The sequence below is a fragment of the Macaca nemestrina genome, chromosome 4 (assembly GCF_043159975.1).
Source record: "Macaca nemestrina isolate mMacNem1 chromosome 4, mMacNem.hap1, whole genome shotgun sequence".
Classification (NCBI taxonomy): Eukaryota; Metazoa; Chordata; class Mammalia; order Primates; family Cercopithecidae; genus Macaca; species Macaca nemestrina.
The window spans coordinates 122,838,001-122,859,929 of record NC_092128.1 but is presented as its reverse complement, the minus strand read 5'-3'; the positions used below and the strand labels follow the sequence as shown (position 1 = coordinate 122,859,929).

Sequence of the window (21,929 nt, the reverse complement as noted above, 5' to 3'; positions counted from 1 at the left end):
TGCCTGGGGAAAATGGCATTACACTGCCCTCCCCAGCTCTTCCCAACCTAATCTCCACAATCCCAAGGCTGAGCAAGAGAATTCCATCTTGCCTTCACAGCATAAAAGAGGTAAAGAGTTCCAAAACTGGCAGCAACACCATTCAACATCAAGGGAAAGGCTGACAAACACCCACACAATGAGGTGAGGTCATTTCTTTTAGAACTTTGGAGCAGGAGGGCTCGCCACCTGACCCTCATCGTCACCATCTTCACGCCCTCTGAAAGAAGACAAATGAGGCTTTTCACTTAAAGCCACGCTTACTTTGATTTAAAAAAAAAAGGACATTTCTTATAAACGGCATTGAGCAATGTATGTGGCTTACATATCATAAGGAATTCTGAGAATGGAAAAGGGAACCCTGGAGATCCCCTTAGCCCTCATGTCCTCATATGCACTTCATGTTTTCACTGGGGCCTGAGCACACGGACACATCCACTGAAAAAAAGAAAAGAGGAAACGACTAAAAAACAGAAACAATTTTCAGTTGACAGTGCTGTATTTTCAAGGAATTGCGAAGTACTCTAAGTTACTGAAAGAGCAGTGTTACTATCTAATGTCCCTAAAAGATTTTAAAATAAAGGTCAGTATAACTTTCATTTACAGAATTCACCTTTATTTGTTGTTTGTTGTTGTTTCATAGTTTCATGTTTTCTATGAGGTGTTTAGGCAAAGGTGTATGAAAATATCTTTCAGATTGTTCTGATCGTAATGCTCCACCATTTACTGGTACTGAGAACTTTCTTGGTCTTTGTTTAAATGTGCAGCTGGCTCCCGGAGGTAGCTCTGATTATTTGTCTCTGATCCCTCCTTGCAGGTTCTCCAGGGAAGCCCCACTCGGGCCCCAGGCTTTGAGGTTTCCCTGTGCTTTCTCACAGCTGCAGGCTGACCAGTTCCTACTGATGCTGAGGTTGCCCTGGTATAAAAACCTTCTGTTTAGTGCACGCACCTACAGATAGTACTGGATTCTGATTCTCTCCTGCTAGGAATTCTGCTTTCATCTCGGACTATGGACAACAGCTCACTTCTTGCCACAAGATCAGTGAGCTGAATTTTTCTGATTCCTTTTCATCCAAGATAAAACACCAGCTTCCTTATTCCAAGATCTAGGGCAGGATCACAATTTCTAGTGCCCAGGAAGGGACCTATATCCCCATCTGTCCTACTAATTACATAACGTGTGTGTGTCTGTGTAGATGTATGTACACACGTAGCATGCGTGTGTGTGTGCATGTGTAGAGGATCTTCAACCAATTAGAGCAATTTGGCTTCAGCTACACAACTGCTATGCATACCCCATATTTTTCAATCATGTGGAAATTCCCCTTCTTGCTTTCAACTTTAGTTATGACCTATTTGTCTAAATGTTAAGGAATAGGATGTATATGCTCTGATGGGTTACATGGCTCTGTCTTTTCAGCATAAATGACCAGAACCCTATTGAGCATGTTTACATCTATTTAATGTGAGAATAATTCAGAATTGTCTACTTAGGACCTGTCCTCTGCTTTTCAGTTAGGGCCATGGTAGCTACACACATGAATTACGAAGCCTAAGGTGCTATCTTTTTCTTGTTGTTCATTTTATGACAAACTATAGCTAAAAATGATTTATTTCTTGAAAATGTGCTTGGAAAATTACGAGCTTGACACAATTTTCTAGGAAAAATATATTTGGCTAACGTCTCTATTTTTCTCTAATTAATAGTCTATTCAAATTGTCTCTTTGGAGTCAAGTTATACAATGATTCATTTTGCTCAGATTTCTAAAACTTTTGGCAGAATAGTGTACATATTTCATTGCTATTTTTCAAATATCCCCTGTAATTGCTGTTATTTTCTCATTTCTAATTTTTCCATAAATAATTTTTCTCTCTGTGCAACAACTCATTTTTACTTTAAAGTATATATATTTTTCTTTTGATTATGCTTTTCTTTAAAATTTGATATGCAATTTTAATGTAAGTATTAAAAGTAAAAACTAAATAACTTCAAATGGAAGTATGTGCATAATAAGGTAAATGCCTTACCTGTAATACAGCAAGCCTATACTTTTATGGTATTACATGCATACTTTTAATTAAAACGTATAAAAAATACAAAGCTTTTCATATAAATGTACCAAATATAAAGAAACATAAAAGCCAAATACTCTAGGAGTATACATATATACATACACACACACACACCACACACACACACATATATATAGCTTAATGTGTCTATTCTTGAAAATATGCAATAAAGCTACTCTTATGGCCGAATTATCAATTTCTCAATTCATTTCTTGTTGTTTCCATGTATGACTTGAAGCTCTGATTTGAAATCATTAAAGATCCTGAATATTATGTCATCTTGAGAAATCAAATAGTTTTTCAATATGAATATATTACTTGTTGGCTTTTCACTTTAAGCTTGGATTGTGTTTTCTCTACATTAATTTAGCTACATTTACTCCTGCTGTTAGCAATTGATGTGTTATATATCTCTTCCATTCCTCTACTTTCAAACTATATGTGTGGTTTATAGTATGTCTCTAAAACACAGAAAACAGCTAGATATTTATTTTTTTTCAAAATCAGTGATTATCTTGGCTGGGCAGCAGTTTGGGAGCCTGAGGTGGATGGATCACGAGGTCAGGAGATTGAGACCATCCTGGCCAACATGGTGAAATCCCATCTCTACTAAAAATACAAAAATCAGCTGGGTGTGGTGGCAGGAACCTATAGTCCCAGCTACTCAGGAGGCTGAGACAGGAGAATTGCTTGAACCTGGGAGGCAGAGGTTACAGGGAGCCAAGATCATGCCACTGCACTCTAGCCTGGGAAAGAAGAGTGAGACTCCGTCTCAAAACAACAACAACAACAAAAAAAAAAAACAATGACAAAGAAATCAGTGATTTTCTTTTAAAAGGAAGGGTAAATCTATCACATATTTGTGTTAGCTTATCTTTCTTGATATTTTACTTTACGTGTTATGTTTTGTATGTTTTATTTAATATCCATTTCCTCCTTTTTTCCTGCCTTATTGAGTGTCTTGACTATTAACCTTTCTCCCCCAATTTTTTCTAAAAGTATGCACATTTTTCAGGTTAGTGTTTATTCTTAAATATTAACACATATCTTTACATATACTTCATATTTCTAGATGGAATTAGTGTTTGCATTTTTTAAATAGATAGCCCTATGAGGTTGTATTCCCTGTCACCATTCTCCACCATACTTGCGCACCAGCTCCATCACACATATTTGTATTCCAAATTCCTATCTGCCATTCATATATTAGCATGTACCAGTCAAACACAAGTTCTACACAGCAGCAGAGATACATGCGTATTATTTAGTGCACATTTTTACTCTAAATTTCACATCTTCAAGTTTTAAATGTTGCTCCCTTCCTTTGTGTCTTTTGCCCATTTTCTGCGTTTCTTCCTTCTGTAATTCCTAACAAATGTTGTACTTTCTGATATACTACCTGTGTCGTATATATTCTAAGACACACTACACCTTTGCTCTGTATTAAATAATCAGCTTAATCACCACAATTCCTTGTTGTCTTTGCTCCTTCATCTATTAAGCTAATCAGCTCATCTACTGAGGTTTTTAAAATCAAATGATTAAATTTACGTGCAAATTTTGTTTTTGATTTATGCTCAATTTATTTAAATATATAACATGAATTTCTTAAAAGCGTAAATTTTAATATCAGTCTTCTGATTCCTTCATTAAATCTGTTTCTTCAGGTGTTAGTTCTCTTTACTGACTTGTTTTCATTTCTCATGGTATACACTTTCCTCAAATATTGAGTGATCTATATGGTTGTCTGCTCAACTTTGTATTTAAAGATCACCATTCCACTTCCTGCTATGTTTGTTTATCCTCTTTCCAGTATTTGCAATTAGGAAGTGAAGAGAGTTAAGCTGACTTCTTCTCTGGCATGACAGGTTTTCTGCTCCCTGTAAGGTGTGAGTCCCTCCCGGCCTTTGTTGTCCCTGTACACGTTGTTCTATTTGCACACAAAAGCCACTCTTTAGCATCAGTGGCTGATGAGGCTAATAGGCCTCTGTACTGGAAATTGATTTTCTTTCCTCAAAAAATATCTCAAAGCTCCCTTCAGTATCTTTTAACTCTGAGCTTGTGGCTCCCTGGCATCACTCCTGTAGTTGGGGTGGGATTATTTTTTCTACATCTATTTTTGTTTATAAATACGTTTTTGTTGTTGCCGTTTTCTCCTTAAGTCTGATACCCTCTCCTTTCTGCCTTAGGATACTGAGGCAGGAGAATAAGGTCTGGAGGCAGGGAACCTAAGGCTGATTCACGCTGACTTTCTAGAGCTAAATCAAAAGGAAAACTCCAACTTTCCACATCTAAGTAACAAAAGGACCAGAGACTACTCCCTTTGCAGACACCTTCCCCATCTGGAAAACTGAAAGTACCTCTGATTAGTTTCAGAAAGCAGAACGTACCTCTGATTGGTTGCTTTTTGCATAAAAGTGTAACTTTGTAACTTCTCTTCAGCCTCTGATTGGTTGCTTTCCACAACCAGACTAATTGCGAGACCACAACTTCATTTGCATGGGGTGTACACCAAGTGGCCAATGGGAAACCCCTAGAGGGTATTTAAGCCCCAGAAAATTCTGTAACTGAGGCTTTGAGCCTTGCTCAGCTGGTTCCCACCCTGTGGAGTGTACTTTCATTTTCAATAAATCTCTGCTTTTGTTGCTTCTTGTCTCCTTGCTTTGGTTGTGCATTTTGTCCAGTTATTTGTTCAAAATGCCAAGAACCTGGACATCCTTCACTGGTAACAATACCACCCAACTTTTAAAGTATTTCAAAGTATTTGAGTTTTTTATTGATCCATAAGAATAAAACCTAATGTCAAATTTAAAAAGTCACAATATAATACTAAGAAATAAACTCTTCTTCATACTTGGCTTAAAGGTATGTACTAGTATATTGTTCTCTGTAAATACTATGATCAGGTGTACTTATTTTGGAAATAACAGTTAGTACCTTTAAAAATGAGCTCAAATACTTCCATTGAGCAGAGTAAATATAATGTTACCTGCCTTTTTGAGAATTATAAGAGATGAAATAATGAAGGATTCCTTTTAAATAAACATATTTGAGGTCATTAAAAAATATTGATGAAATCATGGCAGAGCCTTTCTTAAGAGGCCAACGTTATCTTAACAACGATTACTTCATGTCACAAAATTGTGATTGCTGGGTCTTGAGTGTTTTTGCAACTTACTGTTAGGAGCAATTAGCCTGTCAGAAAAAATGGAATTATTTTTGGATTAACAGTAATGATGCTCGGCCATCTAGGTGGACCTTGGTTGATGGCAGATATACCTGCAGTATTGGTCTCCATAATGATTGTCAGGGCTGATTTAACTGATGATAGGTTCTGATAGACCAGTGTTACTTTCCTCACTCAGAATTTTGACTATGAAAAAAGAGGTGAACTCTTTTAAAAGAAAACCTATTTTAAAAGAAAACCTATTTTAAAAGAAGGTGGATTTCAGATATAAGAGGGAGCCTGAGAGTATGGGGCAGTCATTGTGCTCCATATATATCACCTGACAGGGCATGGCTGACTCCTCATTAATTCAGCCATTCAGTCACAGAGGCAGTCAGCAAATATGTATTGTGAACTTAACAACGATATAGACACTTACTATATTGGGCTCTGGAGATTTTCTTTTAAGTTGAATAAGCCACAGATTTCTGACCGTTAGAGTGGACAAAGGACATATCATTAAATGTATGTGATAAATGTTAGTGGGACTACAAAACAATGGCCTTTTGGGAGATAATGGATTGAGGCAAAGAACAGTCTCTTGAAAAACTCCTGATCTGGACACTTAATAAAGTGTCCCAAGCCCAGGTCACAGAAGTAATTTTTTATAAATGTTTTTGAAATACAAAGTACTTTCTATGTGAATTAATTACCAGTGCTCTCTTACTGAGTCTCCAACACGTAAAAGCAACCATTATAAAACAATGCATTTCCAAGATATGCAGAAATAACTGCCATCAAGAGTTTGAGAAAAATAAACTTCAGAGTTTCTTCTGTGGGTCTCTCTCTTCTGGACACCAGGCCTGAGACTTCAGCAAAGAAAAATCCCTGTTTAAATTAGGAACTCAGGCACATTTTGACTATGATATGCTTTATTTAGTCTTACTTAGTTCCATATGTTTTCCAGTAGAGAGTAAATAAAAGGGACATCATGATTACATAAATCAAGGATAACAACATGAGGAATATAAAAATATTTACCTCCAGCCATTTAACTATACCTCAGTTATCCACACAACAATAACATCAGCAAAATACTACTAACCTATGGTTTTACTGAAGTAATAACCAAGTACTTATTATAAAATTTCCTAATAGGAATTCATCAATGTATATATTTCAGAGAAGAGAGCGCAATACATGCATATCTATAAAGATGCCATCCATATATACAAAATATACATTGCCTGTGGCAATGAAAGAAAATCTTTAGTGTTAATTAATGAGGAAAAGCCAAAATGAATCAACATTTTTAAAAATACACAAAAAACCAAAGGTCTCCAAAAATTCTCAACCTAGAATTCCAGATATAGCTAAAGTATCTCCTAAAATACTAATTTAAATGTTATGCAAGTAATTTTAAAAATGGATTAAAGAACAGTTTTTTTCTGAAAAGGTAAACAAAACAGAAAAAGTAATAGTGAGCAAAGCAATTGTTACTGAAGTGGTAAATCTAAGAAAATATTGATTATATCTGGCAATTATAAATAATTTAGAAGTTTAAAAACATATAGTACATGAATATTACTCAAAAGTAATATGAGAGATGAGAAAGAATATATTAAAACTTTCTAAGAGGCTCATCTTGTTCAGAAATAGAAATATTGATTAACTTTAGACTGTGTTAAATAAGATGAATTTTATATGGCAAATCTAAGAAGAACCAATTAATAGAAATAGAACATTATTTGTTGAAGAGCCAGGCATAAGATAACTAGTACAAAATATCTAAAAAACAATAGTATCTAGAATATTTTTAAATTTTTACAAAGCAATAAAATAAGCAACCAAACTGATAGGAAGATAGGCAAAACATATTAAAAGGATATTAACAGAAAAATAAAGTAAAATGTGACTAAATCTGCAAAGAAATCGTCTCATTAATAATCATTAAAACGGGATTAAATGAAATACTATTTGTGCCTGTTATAACGGAAAAATTATTACAGCTAAACAAGTGTGGCATATATGTGAAAGAACAGGAATGTTTGCATAAGACTAGCAAGGGTTTAAATTGGATTAATCCCTTTTGGAAGCAAACAATTTATATTCCTATTTATTGAAGACGATGGGCTGCCCATTCTTAGAGTGAGCAGCAGCCACATGGAAGCATTGCAATAGAGGCTCTCTTACCAAGATGCAAATTGAGATAGAAGTATATGTATTGTATTTGCTATTCTGACAAATCAAAGATGAACTAATCAGTATGAAAAGGAAGTAAATAAAATAAGTTATTCTTGGCAAATTCTTACAATTAAACTCTACCCATACTAACAATAATAGTGTATATTTTCTTGATACACCAGTTAGCACAGTAAGTATTTATATCTACAAAGATATGAAGCAAACGTGCGAGCAACAATTGATCATCTGTGTGACTGCAGGCTTTTTGTGTTAATCATTGAAGTTTTCTACATTTCGAAGTATTTCCAAATTTATTTCAATAAAAAGACTTTTCTACTATCTTATTGACTCTTCACACTTTCCCTCTTTCTGTGTAATTACTCTAAGTATCTTAAACTCATACTGCATACAGAAATATAAATTTAGAATAAGAACTATTGTCTTGGGTATATATAAAACAAAAACAAGTTACTTTGTACTTTTTAATTTTTTCACCATAAATAAACACAATAAAACCCCTACTTTCGGAAAAAAAAAAAAAAAAGATACACGTTTACTATTTTTTTTTTTGTATTTTTAAGGAAAAAAAGGTATTCAAAGGAAATATTTCTGAATCTTAAGTTATATATTGATTACTGCAAAAAATTATTAAATACATTTTTCTCTCAGGCATAACTTACAGTGTCATAAAATATATTCAAATGTAACATTTTTTTTCTCTCCTATAGTATAAAATCAGAACTTGGTTTAGAGAAGTATTTGCTGTGCTCTGATTTACTTTGAGAGCCTATTTTGGTTCTTCCATACTTTACTGACCATAAAAGCTCCAGAGCTGGTGGTACCTTTTCTAACCACTTATTTTCCTGCTCTTGGTTGCTCGACAGCAGGTGATGGATTGTGTTAGTTGCTAGGGTCAAGCTGTTGTCTATAGGAAAAATAAATCATAACATTTGCAGCAATTATCCCAAGTACAATATCACCATTTAAATTACTGTTTAACACCCCCAGCTCAGATTTGTATACATGAGTGGCACCTCTGGATATAGGACTCACAGTGAAAAAAATGCCCAGAGCACCAGCAAATGAAGAAATAGAAAGACAGAAAGACTGTAGTAAAAGGGATCAGGGGAAGATGCAAATTCTGAAATTAAAAGAAAACCCTCACTTTATAGATGTTAGATTTCCTACAATACAGCATATATTACTTATGCCACAATATTTTTTAATGAATTTTTTTTTCCATTAGCCATAGTGATACAGGAGTTAAAAAGAAATTAGTTAGGCAGATAGTGAGGGTAAGGAAGTCCTTGGTAAGATTTTCCTTTTAATGAAAAACAGTCCCCAAATCATTTTCTTTTCTAACAAAGAGCAGCCTGTAAAATTGAGCTGCAGACACAGACAAGCAAGCTGGAAGCTTGCGAAGGTGAATGCCGGTAGTTGTGCCAATAGAAAAAGGCTACTTGGGATTAGGCATGTTCAAAATGACAGCTCCATGTTCCCGTCTCTTTGACAGCCACGTGTACAGTAAGGAGCAGGCAATGTGGCACCAATCAGGCAACAACCTCATTTGCATAATGATTCGGGTGGGGCAGCCAGCTTCCCCCAGCATTATGTAAACATCACAGTTGGTCCAACCAATCTTTGGGCCCTATGTAAATCAGACACTGCCTTCTCAAACCTGTCTATAAAATCTATTGCCTTCCAACACAGGCCGGAAGTCCAATTCAGGCATCCCTCTCCCAGGAGAGAGGTATTCTCCTTTCTCTTTCTTTTGCCTATTAAACCTCCAGTCTTAAACTCACTCTTTGTGTGTGCTGGAGTCCTTAAGTTTTTTGCCATGAGGTAATGAACCTCAGCTATCACCCCAGACAGCAATGTAGCTCAATAACAGATTTGTAGTTAGCTCTGATGATGGTGGTAAGTGGCAGAATAAAAGCAATGACAGAACTGGAGAGCATTACCTGAATGTAGATCACAGCTCCCCTGACCATCACGTGTGTGACCTTGGACAAACATTAGCATCTCAGGTCTCGCTTCCCCCCATCAACTTGAAATTGTGGATGTTAGATTCATAATTGCTATTGTTCTCCTCAGATGTATTTGCATATGATTCTCTCACACTAATTTTTTATGTAAGGAATGTAAATAAGAAGTAGATAGTAATAATCTACTGATAAACATTTAATCTCTCTAAGTTGTTAGTTTTTAAACTTTTGCTCATATGAACAATAAGAAGTACATCTGACAAAGGGCTAATATCCAGAATCTACAAAGAACTCAAACAAATTTACAAGAAAAAAAAAAAAAACCCATCAAAAAGTGGGCAAAGGATATGAACAGACACTTCTTAAAAGAAGACATTTATGCAGCCAACAGACACATGAAAAAATGCTCATCATAACTAGCCATCAGAGAAATGCAAATCAAAACCACAATGAGCTACCATCTCACACCAGTTAGTATGGTGACCATTAAAAAGTCAGGAAACAACAGGTGCTGGAGAGGATGTGGAGAAATAGGAACACCTTTACACCGTTGGTGGGACTGTAAACTAGTTCAACCATTGTGGAAGACAATGTGATGATTCTTCAAGGATCTAGAACCAGAAACACCATTTGACCCAGCCATCCCATTACTGGGTCTATACCCAAAGGATTACAAATCATGCTGCTATAAAGACACATGCACATGTATGTTTATTGCAGCACTATTCACAATAGCAAAGACTTGGAACCAACCCAAATGTCTATCAATGATAGACTGGATTAAGAAAATGTGACACATATACACCATGGAATACTATGCAGCAATAAAAAAAGGATGAGTTAATGTGCTTTGTAGGGACATGGATGAAGCTGGAAACCATCATTCTCAGAAAACTATCACAAGGCCAGAAAGCCAAACACTGCATGTTCTCACTCATAGGTGGGAATTGAACAATGAGAACACTTGGACTCAGGAAGGGAAACATCACACACCGGGGCCTGTTGTGGGGTTGGGGGAGCGGGGAGGGATAGCATTAGGAGATATACCTAATGTAAATGACAAGTTAATGGGTCCAGCACATCAACATGGCACATGTATACCTATGTAACAAACCTGCACGTTGTGCACATGTACCCTAGAACTTAAAGTATAATAAAAAATAAAAATAAAAAACAAGTACATTTTATGCTTAGTATAAACACACATAATCTATCTAATCTGTCATCTATTATAAAACAAAGGTTTCACAGACCAACTTCCATTCTTAACTGTTTGTGACAAACCCGGATTGTTCTATTACAATTTATTTAAAGCCCATTTGCATGGATATAAGTTCTTTCATATAATGACTCTTCCTCACTTTTCATTCTTATCTGCAGAATCTCTTTCATACCATCTCAGTCTCCAGCGCTGTTCAACAAACATACATGCTTGTGCAAACACGCAGAAATACACCTGTATGCACATACACAATGCTATTTCTCTGATTTTTCATATAGATGAGATTTCTTATCTTCTGCAACACATTTTGATAACTGCACATTTCTTAAAGTTTTATTGTTCAGTACATAAAAGTAAAGAAGTTGGGATTAAGCAAAGAGAGCTGGGTTATAAGCTGTTGAGGGAAATTTAAGATTTTTTTTATCCTTTGGGGGAAAAATGGTATTAAGGTACTGCTAAGGTAGTGAATATATCTGGCTCAAAATTATTAACCCTAATAAGATATTGTCAATTGGACTTTTTCGTAAGAGTATTTCCATTCATTAAATTATCTAACTAGGTAAGGTAATGTCTTGAACCATCCTCCTTAAAAAAAAAAAAAGAAAAAAAAAAACTTAGAGAAAAATGAGCCACTGAATAATCTTCACCCCCACCCGCTGTGAGACACTACAGGTCTGAGGGGATGAGAATATGAAAACACAGTTCTGTTTTGGTGAACAGAAAATGAAGAGCACTTATGAATATCTAGGGTATGGGAGATAGACTGACAGCTGCCATTAGCATTACAACTATCTCCATGTAAGGATATCCAAAGAGCCACCTCTAATCCATGCTCCAGTAGAAGTGTCCATTGTAAACTCATAGGTGTCTCAAGCATGGAAGAAGGCAGCTTTTAGGCATGGAGAATTGTAAGATTAGGTGACCATTGCCACTGATACCAGTTCTGTTTGTCCTTTGCTTAATGTAGATGCTATTAAAGAGTATTTAATTCAGTCAATGAAAGAATTGAAATAGACTAAATGTTTAAAGTCAGCCAATAAAGTTAATTACATAAGACTTATTTAAAGTGCCTAATTCAGATAACACCATCTCTGAAAAATGTTCTATCTTGAAATGTCCTATAGAGTTTCCTGTTTTAGTGAAATTCCTATAGATAAAAGTATTCAGTGCTTTTCCTCAGCTATTTCTGATCCTTACACACATGTTCCCAATGCTACGTTCATATTGAATTGTAATTTACAGAGTAATTTGCATGTGGCAATCAGGATTACTAACTCCTATTAGACTCCCTTGTATTACCCAAAATATAATGTAATAATAATAGTACTTACTTGTGCATGCAATTTTACAATTGAATGGCATATGAGAAGGAGTTTACCTATCACTTCTCATATTTCTATCCTGTAAAAGACTAAGGACATGGAATTTGCGCTTGTGGTCTTTCATTGGGAACTTTTAGAAGGAATGTTTTGTTTTGTTTTTGCCATAGAGATGAAGAGCAGATCAGAGCTTCCATGGGGCTCAGGACTTTGTGCCTCAATAACAAAAGTTGAGCACATCCACCCTCCTTCATGCCTCATGTCCAGAACAGCAGTGCACCACTGGCATTATCACCTAAGTGTACAACAAGGCAAGATCACCTTTGACAAGCTCTCCCTTTCTTCTGCCTCCCTTTGAGATTGTGGGAGAGGCCTGTCTTCACTCTGTTCTTTGTGTCTACAATAAGAGTGGCTGATCTACTATCTTTCTCTTCCTATGTAGCTGTTTTATATTTTCGTTGCACTTACTACTCTGCTTCTCTTTGTGGGCACACCTGTTTATGTGACCCAAGACCTCTGCTTTAGCCCCAGGCCTGGATAAATTTGCTATTTAAGTTGCTTACTGCAGTTATCATGTGCTTGCACAGACAACCCAAATTGTCATCTGTTTTCTATTAGGCTACCAAATACTTAGCCATGCTCATCAGTCAGACCTTTGACGAGGAAGTGGAAGAAGTGAAAAGCCAGAACCCTATCAATTGCCAGCATTTATTTATGTATCTCTGTTCCTTACAGCAGTGAGCCCTGTTCTAGCCTATCATAGACACTGCACATAGAATTCTATTAATATCTGTTGTACTGAGTTAAACAGAATGCACAGAGAAAATGATACTTAACATCTCATCCATAATGCAAATGCTACACTACCAGTGTTTTTCAATTGCTGCTTATCTCTAATGACCTTCTTAGCTCTGCTACACACTGAGAAGACACAAATCACAAGAAAGGAGGACAAAATCCTACCATGTAGAGGTAGATTAGGGCAGATTCTCCATTATGTCTGTCCTTGAGAAAACTGTTAGGATCACCATAAAAAGTACATTGTAGAGACTCCAATACACTGTGAATAAAGGAGTTAGAGGAAGTGAATGAGCAGAATCATTGGTGGAGAAATAATTATTTGGCTGATGCAGTGAAATATCTGAGTCCCTCTTTACTGACCAACAATCGACCTCAGAAAAGTATAGCGTCCCTTCACCTAAGTGTGTGTAGGATGGATTAGAGTGAGGTGGTCCTCAGCTTAAATTTAGCTTACATGTTAATGGTTAGTGATGCCAAAATAAAAATTTAAGTGGGAAAAATGAAGCTCATGGGGTTATGCTTGGTGCAATTGTTGTAAAGAATGCTTCTGGGGATAATTTTTGCTGACGAAATAAATCACTCTCAGTAATTCATTGTCAATTAAGGATGTGACTGAGAACAACATAGTTTATTGTAATTTTCAATAATAAATAACGACTTTGATTACTGGAATAATTTTAACTATCTACATTCATAAATGTTACTGATGAATTTCTTTTAAAAATATCCCTATGTTGGCCAGGTGTGGTGGCTCACGCCTGTAATGCCAGTGCTTTGGGAGGCCCAGGTGGGTGGATCACAAGGTCAGGAGATCGAGACCATCCTGGCTAACATGGTGAAGCCCCGTCTCTACTAAAAATACAAAAAATTAGCCGGACGTGGTGGTGGGTGCCTGTAGTCCCAGCTACTCAAGAGGCTGAGGCAGGAGAATGGGGTGAACCCGGGAGGTGGAGCCTGAAGTGAGCCGAGATCGTGCCACTGCACTCCAGCCTGGGCGACAGAGCCAGACTCTGTCTAAAAAAACAGACAAAAAATCCCTATGTTACTTCAGTAGGTCCAGATTAAACTAACAACATACCTTTTTAAGGTTCTGTGCCTGATGTATTTGTATGTGTGAATGTTGGCTGGTGTTGTTGAAAATGTGTTCCATGGACCAGTAGTGCCTCCAAATATATTAGTATGTATCTGCCGTACTGAAAAAAGTGAAACCATTTTGTTTACTTTAGGATGTTTTATTTCTCCAAATGTGAATCTCACTGAGGGCAATAGAGCATGGAGTGAATCCAAAATTCATTTGTCCAGAGCACATTTTAACACAGTACATCCAGTAGCACATGGAATGGGATAAATGGTATCCCCTACCCGCAAAACATATGCCTGTGTCCTAATCCTTGGAACCGGTGAATGTTACCTTATCTGGAATAAAGGTTTTCATAGCCATACTTAAGGTTCTGGAAAATGGGAGTTGATCCTAGGTTAACCAATAGCTAACCAATGGTTAACTAATCCCATGACAAATATCTTTATAAGACAGATACTGGCCGGGCGCGGTGGCTCACGCCTGTAATCCCAGCACTTTGGGAGGCCGAGGCAGGCGGATCACAAGGTCAGGAGATCGAGACCACGGTGAAACCCCGTCTCTACTAAAAATACAAAAAATTAGCCGGGCGCGGTGGCGGGCGCCTGTAGTCCCAGCTACTCAGGAGGCTGAGGCAGGAGAATGGCGTGAACCCGGGAGGTAGAGCTTGCAGTGAGCCGAGATCACGCCACTGCACTCCAGCCTGGGCGACAGAGCGAGACTCCGTCTCAAAAAAAAAAACAAAAAACAAAAAAGACAGATACATAGTGGAGACACACCCAGGAAAGTCCATGAAGCAGAGAGATGCACAAGTGAAAGAACGTGAATAGCTGCAAGGAGGGAGAGGAGGGATTGGTCCCCAGTACAGCCGCAGGACATGAGTCTCCACCCTTAATTAGACTCTGTACTGCTAATGGCAACAACTGGGAGAGAATATACTTCTTTGTTTTAAGCCACACAGTTTGAGGCAATTTGTTACAACAGTCCTAGAAACTACTATAGCATCTTTGGCAAATATTGCCATAGGCATCTTTAAACATAGATACCTATTATAAAATATGTTCAATATTTAATTTATCTTTAAATAGTTAAATATATTATTTTTTCTTTATATATATCAATATATAGATATATATATTATTGATATAAATATATTATTATTATTGAAAATAATTCTGCCAGAAATCTTTTCCAGAATGTATTCCATATTTCCTATGGAATATGCTGATTCCTATGTCGATTTCTATACTAATAAAGGTAATTACAGAACTACATAAAATTTCTATCCTTAACTCTTCTAATAAATGTTTATCTGCATAATATGCCATTCCATAATAATTATTTATTCTATTTTCTAGAAAAATACAGCAGATACAAAGGACCTTAAAGTTCTGGTAATCAGAATATATTTCAGAATGTAATAGTAGGTTAAGGAGAATTGTAATTATCTTTAGCAGAAGGACAACAGTTTAAAAAATATCTGCAAACCTTTAAAAAGCTGTCTTTCATAAGTCATGGGGATCGTTTTTACTCTTTTGCCTGTTTGGAAAGGGAGCATCCTTGCGTAAAGCACAAATGGAAGTTTTTCATCCTGTGATAAAAACAGTAGCAGCAATGAAAACAATTGCTATCATTTATTGAGTGTCTGTCGTGTGACTGGTACTATGTTAGTATTTTACATGTATAAAACACAAAAACATCTGCAAAATGTTACTATCTTCATTTTCTGATCAGAAGTCAGAACTTCCAAGAAATTAAATCATTTTCCTAAGTTTAAACATCTAGTATATACCCAAGCAGAGACCCAAGATTTTATATAGAATGTTTCCAAATCTGAATTTTTATTCCCTTTCTTATTTGGAAAAGACCTGTATTCTCACACTGAAATTACAGATAGGTTTTAATGATGACTATTTGCACACAAAATAACAGAAGAAACCAACATACATGGTTTACTCACAGAAAAGAGGATGTTTATAAAATCAAATGTAGGCAGTTGGTAGGCAGTGTGTCACTTCCATGCCTGGGATGTTCTCTGGGAGGACAGAATCTTTATAGGTAGCTGCTCCCACACGCTCTGACTATATTTGTTCATTGTTGCTTGGACTTGATATGGGCTTTCTCTATACTAGGGGTGTAATGCACAATAGATGCATTTAACAAAAAGTGATATGCTTCCATCTTTTCTTTAAAAACAAGCAATACATAGATTATCAACTTTTTCTGTTTAGCATAATATTTAAATAGGAGTCAAAAAGAGCTTATCTTTCTCATTTACAAGCAACTTTTTAGGTAATAAGTGATTTCCTGTGGAGACATAAAGGGCAATGATCCACTTCTGCCATCAGTTTCCTCTGCTGATTTGAGGCTCCCTCTCATTTGGAATTATCCCATTTTAATAGCTAGTGAGGATAAGTTCGAATTCCCCAGCACCCATTTTTCCAATAAACTGAAAGAAGGAAATAGTCTCATTTTCTTTCCACTTAGACAGAGTTTTCATGGCATTCATGAGACTTTGACCAGGCTGTGCAATAAGTCAGTGTTGGCTTCTTAGGTGTTGTTTCCAATGGGCAAAACAGAACAGATAATCCCCAGATCATATGACTGTTTTGAGGGGTAAATAAAGATAACACATGATGAATGTACTAATACAATAACACATGATGAATGTACTAATACCACATTGATAGCTCATAGTGGTGCAATTACTCTTATAGTCTTTCCAGAATCTGCAGAATCTTGGGTACACCCTCTATTATGACAACACTACCCACTTCATTCTGCAAGAATGACTGAATATTTTTTCTTCACTGGCTTTTTTTCACATTGACCTATTCCATATTATCTGAAATACTCTTATGACTTGAACTCTGTGACACCACACTACTATGTTTCATTTGCTTCTCTACTTATTATTTCTTATTCTGTTTTACAGATCTATCCTCCTTCATCCAGCGTTGTAATGGTGAAGTGCCCAAGCACACTCGCCTACATTCTCTCCTTAGGTTATTGTAGCCACATGCCAATGGCCGTCTGTTCAGTGTTGCCTATCATAATGATCTAGCCTGACATCTTCATCAGAGAAGATGAAGCAATGGTTATTGTACGTGTACTGTTGCCATTTTCACAGTCACTTCAAAGTTAACACTTGAACCGCGTTGATTACCATCCACCACCGTATCATTCTTCCTCACTAACCAACACCTCCTCCAACAGTTCTGTCTTAGTAAATAACACCAATACCTGTCATACTTAAAGAAATTGGGTGCCAGTGGTAACTCTTTCTCCATCACCCTGTCTTCCTTCTAACTGTTTAAAAGTATGGTATCACTTCCATTCACCCTCAAAATATCTTGCTAATCTCTTCAGGTCTCTCTATATTCATTGCTGTCACCTAGGGCAAACCATCACATTTTCTTACAATCTTTCTGAACAAGCTTTTTTAAAGAAGTCTGTCTTTCCCTTCATTCACCATTTTTTTCTCCATAGTGCATTAGGAGTGAACTTTAAAAAAATGTAAATTTGATTGAGCATTTTTACATTTTATTTAAATTCTTCAATATATGCCCCAAAGTCTTTATGTTGCCTTGTAACCAGCATGGTTTGGCCCCTCTTGACATCCAGTCTACATACATTTCCCTTTCACTTACAATGTAGTCTTTGCTTGTGGTGTTACAAATGCCATTCCTTTCACGAATATAACACTTCTCATAATCACATCTGAACTCAATCTCACCGTATAAAAGATGCCTTGCTAGAGTTTCAGGGTAAGTCAGTTTCCCTGTCACTAATCTTATGGTAGCCTGTGCTTCAACTCTATGGTTCTTAAAATTGTTAGTCATTGTATTTTCATGCTTACTTAAGTATTTATCACACAGTCTATCCAAGTTCCATGAATACAGGTAAAATACTTATTTTTGATCAGCATTGTTTTCCCACTGTCTGGGGCAATTTAAATACATATTCAATAACTGTTGAATGAATGAATGAATAAATGAATTCCATCAACAAAAACGGCACTTCTTCCAAGTGAGCTGTTACTCTGGGCACACCCTTCATTGCTCAACTCCAACACCAGCCTCTTCAAATGCTGCAGGAGTATCGTGACAGTGAATAAGTCTCATGAGATTTGATGGTTTTATAAAAGGGAGTTCCCCTACACAAGCTCTCTTGCCTGCCACCATGTAAGACATAACTTTGCTCCTCCTTTGTCTTCCACCACGTGAAACTGTTAAATCTCTTTCTTTTGTAAATTACCCAGGCTCAGATATATCTTTATTAACTGTGAGAACAGTCTCTCTCCTTTGTTCATTACTGGCAGAATTAATTGCTCTCTCCTACAAGTTCCTAGTAGGGTTTACTGATGCCACTCAAGCTTTTTGTAGAAGATAACCGGGCTATTTATTGGTTTTGTCAAGAGGCTGGTGAAGAAGAGAGAGACAATGTTTACTTTCTCAAAGCCAAAATTAAGGAAATGCCTTTACTGCCGATGTCATGGTGTTTATATTGTTAACTTCCTCCTCACTTTCTCTATCACTATCTCTCCCCATCTCTGTCTCTGTTACTCCATCTCTATCCCCCTGCCTCTCTCTCTCTCCCCCTCTGAAGACTCCACATTTAGACAGACAAGTGTCAAGTGGAAGAGAGGGGACATTGAGGACAGATATCCTGAGGAGGCAGAGGTATAAGCCTCAACGGGTAACAAAATCATTTATTTGAAATGGAAGCAGAGCAAAGCAAATAGAAGGAAGCAGAAGGCGTTTTTCAACACACTGCTTCACCATATTGTTCTTTATATCACTCAGGTATCAGCTTCCTTACTCACTGATTCTGGGCTATTTCTCAGGTATATGATTCTTTATATTTTGACATTTGTTCTTGTCACTGGTGGAAAAAGATAGAGTCTTTGGAAAAACCCGAACATCCCTGTAAATTTTAGTTGGCATGAATTTATTTGTGTATTTGGTGCTACTGCTGATCTTCCATCATGATTTTCAGAGCCTTATAATTTCTCCCCTTGATTCAGAGATGGAAATCTTGGAGGATGAGATATTCTCAACCAGTAATGCCCTTCTACCATCACTCCTGGCAGCCCTCCGCATTTAAGTGAGCAAAGCAAGACTTCTAGTATTACCATTTGTGTGGTATCTCTATTTCAAAAGGAGACAGGAATAAACAGACTGAATATGCTGTTATATAAGACTGACTACCCAGTATCAAAAACAACAAGGAAAAACAGGACAAAACAAAACTTTCCCTATGACACGGACTATAATAGAATGTTTGATAAGTTAAAGGACTCCTGTAAGCAAACAAGACTGGTTATGCTTTGATTTAAGAAGAAGTCTGGGGAGACTTCATGAAATATTTATATTTGGACTAAGAATATATTCTCTTAACCCTTTTATAGTATTAGCATATTATCCCAAAACACGCATTTACCTTTCCCTTACAGGTGTCACTCCTAATCTAGTTGCATTCCTCACAAGATGTTATCTCTCAAATATCAACACGTATCTGGCCAAGAAAGTTTCAACTTAATATGGAATAAATAATTCTGCAACTTATTTGTTATTATTATTTTGGGGAAAGAAAAGAACAAATTCACATGTTCATGCAAACGTAAGATTGAAACAGGAAAAATGTACAGAGATACATTCTCTCAGACTTCTGCTTCTTTTCAGGATGAAGCACCAGAACAAGACTCTCCCTCCTGCAACAAACAAATATGTAACTGGACAAAACATATGAAGCAAGGGTTTTCATGCACTAAAAAATGATCATTGCAAGATGACAGCCCTCGAAGAGAAAGAAACTCACATGATGAGTCCCATGACCACCAGCTTTCTGTTGGGGGAAAATTTACTGACTCTATGGCAAAAAGCAAATCACAGAGATCCTGTGAAACTGAAAATGCAGACATCAGACTATACTGCAGCTGAAGCAGTTGGAATTTTTGTGGAGCGGCCTGGAGGAGGGCTCAAAGAAAAGAGCTTTGTAGAAAGCCCCAGAAGCCCATGTGTAGATCCCCTGCAAGTTCATGTTAAAGAGGTATGCACACATGCATCCACGCTGTACAAGCCACCCAAGGTATTCCAGATAGCAGGTGCCACCGATTTGAGAAACAGTAAACTTAGGGTAATGCTGGGCTCATTGTAGATCTCATTAACAACCATGGCAACCACTAGGGATTAGAAAGGTAGGCCGGGCGCGGTGGCTCAAGCCTGTAATCCCAGCACTTTGGGAGGCCGAGACGGGCGGATCACGAGGTCAGGAGATCGAGACCATCCTGGCTAACACGGTGAAACCCCATCTCTACTAAAAAATACAAAAAAAAAAAAAACTAGCCGGGCGCGGTGGTGGGCACCTGTAGTCCCAGCTACTCGGGAGGCTGAGGCAGGAGAATGGCGTGAACCCGGGAGGCGGAGCTTGCAGTGAGCTGAGTTCCGGCCACTGCACTCCAGCCTGGGCGGCAGAGCGAGACTCCATCTCAAAAAAAAAAAAAAAAAAAAGAAAGGTAGCATGGACCATGCCCTAGAGCAAAATCTACTCTACACCCACTGTAACAAACCTAAAATAAAGTTTAAAGAGATCTCAGAGATCTCTTTAACATTTGGAGCTTAAGTCTCTTAAAGTTAGAAAGGCTTATAAAACACTTGAAGTTTCTACGGATTTTCACATTTTCACAAACCAAGCATAAAAGTTTACTCAGTTCAAGGTGATTGAATAGTAATTGACTAACTGATCTGATTGCTAAAACAAGAATCAACATTTTTTTGAGGATGGGTAGAAGGGTTCTAATTCTTTACACTTGATTGTGTTACCCAAAATGTTTCACATTTTTTTAATCACCAGAATTACAAAGAAAAAAGAAAATGTAACTTACGGTCAAGAAAAAAATAATATAAAGCAAACTTTAAACTCTTTATAGATAAACACAAAGTGGTTGCTATAAAAGTTTTAAAGAACTATAAGAAAAGAGTTTTAATATGTGAAGACGAAGTCTTATCAGATATACAGAAACTATAAAAAGAATGACATGGCAACTTTTAGAATAGAAAATTACCGTAACCGAAATGCAACAGTTTCTGGATGTTCCCAGCAAGGGTTTTGGGATAGAATGAAAATTTCCATAAGAAAGAAGTCAGTGCACAGTTTGGTTTCCCTGGGAAGCAGACTCTGCTGTGGAGATTAGCTAGCAGGGTCTTTTTAGGGAGTGCTCTTAGGATTAATACCCTAAAGAAAGAAGAGAAGGAATCAAGACTGGAAAGAGGGGAAAGTTGAACTGCTATGTAGTCCTATGAAGTCCTCAGCCAATCGCATAGGGAACTCTGGAGCTGGGGATGAAATTTCAGAATTCCTCAAATTGAGGTGATAGGACAGGGCATTCACGTCCCTGTGATAATCAGTCATTAACTCCTGGCTGTCTTTGGAAGAAGAAATGAGCTTGAGTGAGGCTGTTATCTTCACTAGGGTCCATTTCTTTCTGTGGAGGGCTTACAGCTGAGGGATGCCTTTTGCTAGCACTCCCTGAACATGAATGAGGAAGCCCTGCAGAGGGATCTGTCTGATGGACCATAGTCCCCATCACAGTGGACAATGTGCACCTTCTTATTAACTTCTTTGTGTAAGATCTGGGAGCACACCCCCAGGAATTCTGTGAGCCTTTCTTTCTCTCGGTCATTTATCAGAGGAAGGTCATTGGAAAGACCTCCAGGACCTGCCTCTGTATTTGGTGTCAAGGCTGCACTGGATCCTCAGGGTCTTCCTCCTCTAATATCCAATCTAGACTCCCTTCATCTTCAGCCAGCATCTCTGTTTGTCTTGGTGGCTCATCTGGTGATGTGAGCTGGATTTTAACCCCTATTCCCCTAGGCATCCAAGCCCCTGGTCACCACGTATTCTTCAGTTAGATAAGGACTTGCCGAGAGAAGCCGAAGTAAACCACCTAGGTGTCACGTGTACTCCTACCTGCCCCCCAGTAGCTGTCTCTTCCTGAGAGTCAAGATCAATTACACCTGTCACATTACTGACTCTTTTTGCCTACTGGTTCTCCGGCAT

The 21,929-nt window shown here is 37.3% G+C and overlaps 1 protein-coding gene across 1 annotated transcript in view; it reads right to left on the bottom strand.

Annotated features, from left to right (window-relative positions):
* The window catches only part of LOC105492394 (ubiquitin carboxyl-terminal hydrolase 10-like), a 41,587-nt gene extending 21,885 nt beyond the window's left edge, over positions 1–19,702 (bottom strand). The window contains 10 exon segments of the mRNA XM_071094140.1: positions 234–259; positions 767–971; positions 4,729–4,835; positions 6,007–6,148; positions 8,242–8,388; positions 15,357–15,459; positions 17,519–17,692; positions 18,353–18,536; positions 19,525–19,581; positions 19,689–19,702. Of these exon segments, the coding sequence (XP_070950241.1) occupies positions 234–259; positions 767–971; positions 4,729–4,835; positions 6,007–6,148; positions 8,242–8,388; positions 15,357–15,459; positions 17,519–17,692; positions 18,353–18,536; positions 19,525–19,581; positions 19,689–19,702 (1,159 nt within the window).
* Positions 19,703–21,929: the final 2,227 nt, after the last annotated feature.